The 10733-nt window shown below is 41.1% G+C and overlaps 1 protein-coding gene across 2 annotated transcripts; it reads left to right on the top strand.

The window, feature by feature from the left end:
* The first annotated feature begins 563 nt into the window (after positions 1–563).
* LOC133133158 (neurite extension and migration factor-like) lies at positions 564–8521 on the top strand. 2 transcript variants are annotated; one of them, XM_061249212.1, is made up of 3 exons: positions 564–4354; positions 4868–5690; positions 7547–8521. In XM_061249212.1, exons 1-2 carry the CDS (start codon positions 579–581, stop codon positions 5145–5147), a joined length of 4056 nt encoding a protein of 1351 aa, XP_061105196.1. In that variant the 5' UTR covers positions 564–578; the 3' UTR covers positions 5148–5690; positions 7547–8521. The 2 variants fall into 2 exon arrangements, with proteins under 2 accessions (XP_061105196.1, XP_061105195.1); XM_061249211.1 differs by lacking the exon at positions 7547–8521 and having other exon boundaries at positions 579–4726; positions 4868–4958.
* The last annotated feature ends 2212 nt before the right edge of the window (positions 8522–10733 follow it).

Raw genomic sequence — 10733 nt, 5'->3', positions numbered from 1 at the left:
TATAGGCTATCTGTTGTCTTTTGTGCAACCATACATTCATTTAGTAATTTTTTTGCCATCCCCATTTTTCCTGAAATGAGCTCCTGTTGTGTATAAAATGTGCTTATATTGAATTTTATTGTGGCTGTCCAGTCTAGCATATTTTTTAGATCCTAAAAATAGATTTTTAACCAGTTAATCGATTAAAAACGTGAAAATAGTGAAAATGCTCATCCCTAGTTGCTAGGTACTAGAATAAATGTACAGTAAGGAAAAGTTACAAATGTAGGTTTCTGATGAGTTTCTTATTATTTCACTCAGGGGAATCAACTGCCCTGGAAAGTAATTTGAAGACGAATGGTGCTGCAGATGCTGCTATTGCCCTCCCTTCACCTGCTGCAGCAGGAAACACACAGAGGGCCGGCCAGGAGACCCAGAGAGCTGCGCTGAGCCCTCCGTCTCCGCTCATCTTGAATGATGCGCCCACACACTGTCTATCAGATGAATCATCTACTCATGCTATATCTCTCACCTCCAGCATCACCAAGGCAGTGAGTCCCTGGTCGCTGCCTGAGGACTGTGACAAAACACCATTTAGCATGATGGTTCCAGGGGGAATCTCCACCTTAACAGGGGACTACCTGATGCAGCCAAGCCGCACTTGCCTTGGTTGTTTTATTGAGGCCAAGGATGCCACAGACCCTGAGCCAGGGATCAGTTTGAAAATTGGAGACTTGGGTCGGGAGTATGACTCTTGCTCCATCCCTGATATGAGCATGCAGGACATGAGCTCAGGCAACAGCAGCCGCTACAGTGAGCAGCTCCTTTCTGACCAGCTCCTCAGCTACCCTGTGCATAAAGTCAGGGCAGCAGAGAGGAGGGATGCAGAAAAGTTGGACAGTGACTCTGAGGAACTCACGTCTAAGAGCATTTATGAAGGCCTGCTTCTGGACAAATGCAATGGTGAGGAAGCCCTTCTAACTAACCCCAGTCAAGAATGGGGCTGCTTCGAGTCCTTCATCGGCGAGAGTAAGATGGAGCTGCTGGACCTCTGCTCTAAGAATGAGCTCTCTGTTAACCTCTTTTCAGAGGAGGATGTAGATAACTACATGTTTGATGATGAGGACTCAACATTAAGTAGTGATGTGTGTTCCCTTAAGATCCGTTATGAGTCCTTCCAGGACAATGTCCGAGAGAAGACAAATGCCCTACAGGAAGAGGCCCAGTTTAATTTTTTCCCAACTGTCCTCGTCAACTGTGCCAAGAAGGAGGGCGGAGCTGTCAGGAAGGGTGCCGACAGGCTGCAGCTGAAAGGAGATGGCATCTGGGCCGAGGAGAAGGTTGATGGTGGCAGCCTTTCTGCTGATGTCACACCAGACATCAGCTGTGAAAGTAACTCCACCGAAGACTCTGGAGAGTACAGTGATGACAGCTCTTGCACTGGGTCCTCCTGTGATACTCCACAGGGGGCTAAAGGCAGCCACCATATTCTCTCCAGAGAGAATTCAAGCTCGTCTAGTCAGCTGAACTACGGGCTCCGTGCAAAAAGAAAAGTACCATATAGTGAGGACTACCTCTATGACGTTGACTCTATTGAGAGTGAGCGAAACACTGAAAAACGTGAAAAGCAGCCAGCTGGCATAAAAGAGGAGGAGGACGATGACTGGAGTCCAAAGAAAAGACGAAAATCTTGTCGCAAGGAGCCCCCAGTGATGATCAAATACATCATTATCAATCGGTTTAAAGGGGAAAAGAATATGCTGGTGAAGATTGGGAGAATCCATCCAAGTGAACTGCCTGTTAGCATAAACAAGGACTCGCTACACAAGTATGAGAAATTAGCTCCTCTGAAAGACTACTGGCAGAAGATACAGAAGGAAAGACAGCAGCAGTGTAGACGTGTGCTGGGTGAAAAACACAAATTTCGTTTGAATGGTTGCAGGCGTTCATTTATTTCTAGTCGCCCCAAATGGAAATACAAGATTGCAAATAGACTCAGGATTCAATCAATTGAAACTGTGGAGCACACAAACAGGCAGAGCTCCTCATCTGGTCACAAGCAGGAAAGTGGCTATGAAGATGAGGCACTTCTCACAGACATGCCAGTTACACTAGCAGCCTCTAACTGTGCCAGCAGATTAGACAAAATAGATGTCATGCACACTGGCACAGCAAAGAGCAGATCACAGGAACGAGAAGATAAGAGAATTGGAAATAAAATCCTGAGAATAAGGAAATTCAAAAGTGAAGCCAGACTGAGGAGTACAAAACTGAAAGCCATGCAAGCAGATTGCAAAAGTATAACGAGCCTAGCAGGGATTTGCCCTGTGTTAGAAAACCCAAACTCCGCCAGGGACTTAAATGATACTACAGTTGCCTCAGCTGCAAGCAACCCCCATTTGTGTGGAAAGTATGTTGCTGATCCCAATGAAAAGTGCACTTTTATACCAGCCACCTGCTCTCCTGAGAAAAAAACTCCATCTCTGAATGTGGCAGCACGTGTTCCTGTTGTCCCTGGAGGTTATCTGCAGACACTGCTCGATGCGTCTGAATCATCCAGCAGCACAGGAATCTCTTATTTCCCTCAGCAGCTGCCTAAGCATTACCAGCTTAGTGTTTCCCAAGATGAGAAGCAGTTTGCATCTCTTCAGCTTGCCCAGAGCTGTGTGCTCTCCCCTCCTTCTGAATCTGAGCTACAGCATTCACCCCAAAACTGCACCAACCAGATGGAGCAAAATTTTAGTGATATGTGGAGCTCACCGTCTGCCTCTAACCAGCCGTCATTGGCACTCAACATACCAGGATCCCCTGCTTTACCTAGCAGCTTTGTTAGCCCCATGCCTGTGTTAATGGCTGGCAAATTATCTATCTCAGGGTACAGTCAGGGGGACCCAAATGACAACAGACTTGTACCTGATAATTATCTCTCCGAGCAGCACATGCAGCCTGATGCAGACTATCAAGTGTGCCAGGCACCATGTGGAGATGGCCGGCTGCAGTTTCAGAGAGGCACCATAATCACAGACAATGGCAGCCTCATCAGCTTGGTTCCAATGGGCTCACTGTCAGCCACTTCCGGCAGTTACAGCTCACTCACACTGGAGTCATGTGGGAAGGACAGTGAAGAGGACATGAGCGACAACTTTTTGGCCCACTGCAGTCCAAAACTAGTGATACAGCAAAGCATTGATGAAATCACACCGTTGAGGGAGTCCACAGACCTACTGGACATTTCCAACTTTACTCCAGATAAGTTCCGGCACTCATCTTTGTCTGAGATGTCGCCCCCGGACACACCAAATTTATCTCCTCAGGTGACTGGGTCAGAGATCAAGGAAAGTGGGATATCTAAGGATTCCACAGATACAGGTGAATTGGCTCTAGGCAGCACAGCAGAGAGGAAGTGGGAATGTAGTGTCATGCCCCAGCAGGTGCAACATGGTAAGGTTTTCACTGGGAGTGGCCACCAGTTCCAGCTCCATACTTTCAATGATGACGACAGCATAGAGCTGGTTAAGAAGGACACCAGTTTAGATAGCTTTGACGAGTTGTCTGGAAAAGTCAGTGGCACAAAAGGCCCAAAATCAAAGAAGAAAATTGGCAAGCAGAACTCTGTACTGGAACAGAAAGGTGCAAAGAAACCCAAGGCTCCGAGAGCAGCTAAGGGCGAAAAGAACAAAAGCCCTCGACAGAATTCTTGTCCAACGAAAAAGGCTGCAAAAGGTCAGACAGGAGGCACAAAGATATCCCAAAAGGTTCGGAAGTGCATGTTTTCCCCTGCTGATCCGATGACAGGGGTAATTCACCCCAGGCTTTCTGGGGATTGGCCCTTGCTGAAGGAATCTGGAATGGGCCAGTCTGAAGGCACTAGCCATCTGGATGATGATCAGCGGGAGTTTGAAGAGCCTTCTAACATCCTTTCCAACATTGCTTCTGGGATGGCGGAGGTTCAGAGGTTCATGATGGCCTCCATTGAGCCACTATGGAGTCCTGGGTCAGGAGTCTGCATGCCTCAAGAGGCTAACAGTCTCAAATTAAAGACTCTCAAAATCCTGGCAGGGACACCAGCAGTCTCAAAGAAGAAAGGTGCATGTGCTGGTAACACTGGGGCTGGAAGAGGAAGGAAGTCAAGCAACAGAGGTGGTAAAAATCAGTCTAAGTTGAACTCCTCCCACCCCTTCTTTCCCCCTCTTGCACTGGACTACAACATGTTTGACAAGCCCAACTTAGGTATTCCGGGCTCTAATGCAACCCCCCACAAAAAGATGTATCGTCACAAAACTAGTGCAAAATTCTCACGGGATGAAAGCACAAAGGAAAAGCGAGCAGACCCAAACAAAGACTTAGCACTGATGGCCTCTTTTGAGAAACTGAGGTAATATTTTGTAACAGTAGCTGCAGTTCTATCCCCTCTCACTGTCCCTCCTGCTACCTGCTGAGCCCCATTCCCATTACTCTGCCCCCTGTTGACTCGATGCAGGAGCTGCATGGCAAACTCATTGTCCTTGACTACCCTGGCGTCCTTTTCCCCTGAAGAGAACATGAATAATTTGCATGAGAAATGACTTGTACTTGCAAACTACCTATGGAGTGATTGTGTCCAGCTTGTCTGGGATTTGAAACAACTATGGCTGCAGTTTTCCTTGCTCTGTCGCTGCTTCATGTTTTGTTATCCTGCTTTCTTTTAATTTATTTTATAAGAAGAGGAAAAAAGCCTTGGTAAAACTTTCTAAAAGCCTTTTTTGTGGTATGTTAATGTTTACATTTTTTTTTTCTGTGAAAATTGCTGCCCTACCATAATACTGTTACCTTCTCTCTGTCTACACTACTTTCACTCTACAGAAATGCTTTAAATTAACACATAAGCACCCCTGTCTTTTGTACACAGAACATGGACGCCCTCTGTACTGCAGTCAGCCTTTTACAGCCTTGACGTGTGTCATGAAGGGAAAAACCACCAGTGTCCCCCACCTTTCTTCATTGGCCATAAGTCACGGCAAGAGTGGAGCACTTGCCATGCTGATAGCCAGATGTATTTCCGAATGCATGAAGGGATCTTTATGCATTTCATTCACACCCTACACACACACACATATGGTGATTTTTTTTGGGCCTTAATTTATTTTCGTCTTGGAATGCCAATATTTGTTATTTGTGTCTTAAAATAAATGGGTTTTTTTTTTTGGCGGGGCCTGAATGGAACAAACAGGTGCCCTGAAGATTCATTTCTATACCCAGAATACATTGAATATTAATTTAATTCTGTTCTATTTCTATTCAGTCAGAATCTTTTTTTTAATGCTGATGTATAGAAACATATGCACTATTTGAAAAAAATGATTATGATAATATTGAAATTCATGTGCCAAACTTTGAGCAACTGTACAGACATTTTAAATTCTTTGTGAATATTGGCTGTTTTGTTTTGGGACTCTAAGCAAGTTGACATTCCAGAGAAGTTCAATTTTGGAACCCCCTACACTGACGAACACCTGCAGCTGACAGTGGTACACAACCACACAATGGAAAGACTTTGATTATTTTTCATTCTCATTGTTACTATTTTATTTTGGTTGCCAAGTTAAATTACCTCAATGTCATCTGGCATAGAAAAGCAGACAGAGGAGAAAAGGGAGCCTTATTTGAAAGCTGAAAGAAAATGGGGGTTCCAATCTGTGGCTTACTAAAGAGAATCAGCAAGATGCCTGAAGGTAAGTTGAATTTCAGTGTTGTGCTGCTTATATTGTTAATATCTTAAATGGCAATTGGTATTGAGTGCTGAGATTAACTATTACACAATGAAGGATATTTCAAAGACATCCTGACCAACGGCACATAAACGTCTTGGCTAACAATGTATAAATATGAATTCATTCATAGATGACTTCTGACTTTATTTCTACAATGATCATTTTATTCATCTGAATTATTACTTTATTTATTGCGATTGCTGCTGCAGAGGTGACCATGACCGCTGCCTGATTGGCTATACTGTTATTGCAAGAAGGCACAATTGAAATAATTAATGTCAGACTTCTATTAAGTTGTAATTCTGAGAAATTGCTTTTTTGTGGTGAAAACCGAAATTACACTTGTTTCGGAATCTGGGAGATATGGGCACAAATGGGAACAAAGTTTGCACTGATTTGTGCGACTCCATAACTTGCAATTACATTTCATAAGGTTAGATAGCCAGGAATGAATAGTAATTGATGCTATTAATTGATTCATGGTGCTTATCAGCCTATGCTAATTCATTATTTATAACACAATATAATACTTGTTCTTTATTGTCCGATTACACATAAATTGCATCTCAAAGCAGCACGTGTAGCTACACATACTGTAGCTACAAAGAAGACCAATACATCCACACAAAACATACACGTAAATATTTCCCTGATTAAACCCCTCACCATCAATTGAAATGGCAATGTTGGACCTCGCATTTAGCATGTAAATGGATTCTGGGGGAAAAAAGAGCACTTGAAACTTATGTGTCTGTACTATGTAACTCTATACTGCTTCCCTGATAGCATGAGGTCTGAATGTAACATATGGGAAGTGTTACAACATTGATATAATCTTTTTTTCAGACAGTGTAGGTGCTTAAATATGGACTAACACCAAAAAGACAGAAACTACTTAGACCTAGATGTTCCTCTGACAATGAAGTATATGAAGTTGAGAATTGAGTCTGTAGGACATCTATCTGCATTTCCATCAAAGTTTCCAATTCCAAAATGTGCATACACATGGGTCATAGTTTGCCTAAATGTGTGAAAAATGTGTCCAGTTTTGTATCAATCCCAAATCTGTTGGGGAATCCAGAGTGCATATGCACTGTTTAGAAATGTGGCCCAAGGAGTACCTGCTGGAAGTTGCAGTAAGTATGAATGGTGCTATTAATTTGTGGAAGCTATGGATGTATTTACTACTTGGTAGACTGCTGTTAGTAAAGGCTGCCAACAAGTTTGAACATCACTGAGGCAAATTAGAAAAATGAGGATGCTTTGTTTTGTGTGAGGTGTTTACTCATTTAAAAGCATGCGTATTGTTCAGGTAGGGGTCTTTAACTGATGTTGTGGGCCGGCTCAGGGTTGTGAATTGGTGGGCTTTACAGTACACTTCTATGACATTCATTCATGGGATTTTGTTACATGGACATAAGTTAGATTGCAGTGGAATGTTGATGTTGATATTTATATTTATTTTTCTTAACAATAAATTATTAGGTTGGCTAGAGGGAGGACCCATTATTACTTAAATAATCCTTATTGCCATTGCATATACTGTGCTTGCAAGTTATCCAAGATGGAACCTTTTAGAACCTGCATGTAATATCTCATCAACAGTAAGCTATTACTTTGCCTTCCATTAGTATTCCACATTGATGCGCAGGACATTTTAGTAACCCATTCTCCAACAGGCAGCTCTTGGAATTGTACAGTACATTCAATGTGTTTTAGCCATGCCTTTTTTAGCCTGTCCCTGTGTTTAGGCTCGCTTGTTTGGTAAAAATGTGATGGATGTGGTCCTCACCAATGCTGGGATTTCTGCTGCCCAGGTCTGCCACGGAGACAAGCTTCAGATGGGACACTGCATAGGGCCTATATGGAGATGGGACACTACACAGGGCCTGTATGGAGACAGGCTTCTCATTGCTACTGTGAATTGAATGTACTCCAATGTTATTCATTTTGTCTGTGCAATGTGCCACTGTTGAGCTGATGCTTATTAATGGTGCTAGCAAAGCACACAAACATACTTACCCACATACACATGCATATATACTTTTTAAAAAAACAGACTTCAAAAAGGAAATAAGAAAGAAACCCAAATCTCTCTGCCCTCTTTTTGAATGTATAATATACTCTTATGATGTATAATATACTATTGTCATATTTGATGTACTTACAACATGGTTTGACATCCATTGGAATTCCTTTTTGTTTAAAAGAATATTGAGCTTTATAAATATTGTCTAGAGTTGTAAGCAGAGGGATTGTAATGGACTCTTGACATGAAGAGTTGATGAAATCTTGTATATTTTTCAGTGTGCCAATTTGTAACATATTTTGTAAGTGTATATTTTTCTTAGAAAGTGCTGTGAAGTATTTGAGTGTATGTCTGGGTACCCCTTTTTGTGCCTTTGTAGGCAGTAAAAAGGACATATAATTACAAGATTCTGGTTTTAAAAACCAAAAATACAAATGGCAAAAAATTAGGGGAAAACAAATATGAAAAACTTTTTCACAAACCAATTCTGTTGTAAGAGTGTAGTGCTATTGTGTAAAAACAACCAAGCAAACTAAAAACATGAGAATAATAACACACATTTGTGTACTCTTTGCTGTTTTATAGATTTTCATGTAAATTATTCTGGTATTATTTTGTTTTTGTTGTAACTGTTGCAAAGGTTTTAAATATTTGTGATCAAGCCTGTATGGTGATAATGTAATATTGGTAACTTGCTGAGTTTTGTAATAATGTTTATGGAATAAATATAAAAATAAAAATGAGCTTTTCATTGCTGCTTTCAGATGAGAGTCAGTTTTATTTTTCAGTGATTGATTAATTAATTAATTCCTTGCAGTTATATTGCACATTTCTAACCAACCGGCAACTCAAAGCGCTTTAACAACCCACCTGGGTGATACAACGGCAGCCATTTTGCACCAGAATGCAGAGCGGGAGAGAACAATTTGTAGCCAATTAAATCAGGGGAAGATTAGGTAGCAGGTTGAGTGAGCCAGGTTTGAAATTTTGCAAGGACACCGGGTAACCCCATACTCTTTGAGAAGAGTGTCATGGGATCTTTAACGACCACAGTGAGTCAGGACCTTGGTTTAACATCTTATCCGAAAGAAGGCGTCTACAGTGTCCCCATCACTGCACTGGGGCATTGGGATTTATTTGACTAGAGGGAAGACCGCCCCCTACTTCCAGCTGCAACTGAGTTTTCTTTGGTCTTCCATCCAAGTACTAACCAAGCCCACACCTGCTTAATTTCAGTAATTCAGCAGGAGCAGAGTTCATGTTGGTAAGGCAATGGATGGATTTAAATAATATTGAGTAACTGCTGGAATAACATAAAATTTGATACTTAAAAAAAAAAACTTTTATGATTTCATTCTGCAAAAGTAGAGCTTGATATACAGCTCTATCATTCATATGTATGTGATATATTAAAATTGTGTCTTTTGTTTGTTTTGTCTGCAATTATATGTATACAGTATATAGCCCTGCAGAGGAATGGTATCAGTCGAGTGAAATGTGTTCTTTTTGAAATATGCTTAAGGCATTTGGATTTGAGATAAAAAAAATTATTTAATGCTATTTACATGCATAAATGTTTTCCTCATATTATAAGATATATTCCTATACTTTCTTTCTGTCTGGTATTTCCTTCCATCTGATTTTATTGAGTCAGAGGTTTTGGTTGTGTATTTTCTTTAGGTAGTTATTGTTTAATTGCCTGCCTATACAGGGGAGCCCATAGTAAATGGGTAGGCCTGCAAACCTTTAATCTGTAGTTTAAATAAATCAAGGTATGTCCCTGTGATTACTTCCATATTGATGCAAGTAAATAAAATGATTGACTTTTCTATGTAGTTTCAGTCAGCGCAATCAAGTATATGTGAATTTCTGCACTGATGAAATTGTTTTTTCTTTGAGTAATCTGCTACTAAACTGAAAATAGTATTTGATCCCTTGAGACAACCCTCACAAATCATGGAGACCAACCTGTCAGATTGAGTGGGAGTTTTAGCGGAGATTCTGGAGTCCCATGAGGAAAACACAACCCTGGGCCAGAAAAGCAGTCACAAAGGTAAATGTCACTGACTGTGGCCTTGAGCTCAGTTTTCTGGGTTTTCTGTCATTTTAATCAGATTGTGCTTGGCCTGGCATCAGACCAGGACTCCAGCTGTATGTTGGTGGGCAATTTTTTTTTGCAAGTTGAGCGATCTCAGGGTTAAAAAAAATGTTTTTATATTATTTTATATGTTTTGTAATCTTGGGGACAATGTAAATTAGTAAATTACATATTGCTATGCACAGTCATTACTTTTTCTTGCTTCTTGTTCTTGTAAAAGTGTTGTTTGTTAGGACATTTATTGATTACAAATGTGCCTGTGTATTCCTGAGAGTTACGCTCTTCTTCTCCACTCTGGTTGTGTCGCTGTACTTTAGGAGACGTGTCAGATTTTAGACTTTTGTCGTCATCTACTATAAGGCATTGCCTTTGTGACTCAAATCCTAGCTTGAGTTGTTTTGGGGGGTTTTTGTGCATGCTAGCAGTGGTTCACAGTGTTATGCCTACCTTCAGCTGGGATGGGGCTGCAGGGGAACACTGTTTAGTTTAGCTTCAGGGCATGTCCGACTTTTGTGCCGGAGGCAAGCAGCATTCACCTGTACAGACCACAGGTCTCAATTTTTTCTTACATAAAAATCATAAAGACAGTTTTATTTTTTCATTGATTAAAAAAAAACGTATTCTTGTTTGATCTGTAGCACCTTCTAATCCTGTAAAAAATGCAGTTAAAAATCCTTTAATTTCTCCATCAGTAAGCTATTAACCATGGAGTGTGGCTTGTTTTGAAACTCAATCCCCCAACCAACCGGCTTTGGGCAATATTTATTTTAGGAAGAAAACCTATTAAAAACTCCATACATATCCTGATTCAAAACAGATCAACATATTTCAAGTTTGCCCTGGAAAAGGCAGTCAGAATGCTGAATTTATAATCCAG

Source organism: Conger conger, chromosome 7, assembly GCF_963514075.1.
Source record: "Conger conger chromosome 7, fConCon1.1, whole genome shotgun sequence".
NCBI lineage: Eukaryota > Metazoa > Chordata > Actinopteri > Anguilliformes > Congridae > Conger > Conger conger.
This window is presented reverse-complemented; position numbering and strand designations above follow the sequence as displayed.

Excerpts from the sequence above, each read along its gene's own strand:
- LOC133133158 (XM_061249212.1), top strand. The coding sequence starts at position 579 with ATGATGGTTCCAGGGGGAATCTCCACCTTAACAGGGGACTACCTGATG. Across the intron at positions 4,355-4,867 it reads GCCTCTTTTGAGAAACTGAG|AACATGGACGCCCTCTGTAC; the intron begins GTAATATTTTGT and ends TTTTGTACACAG.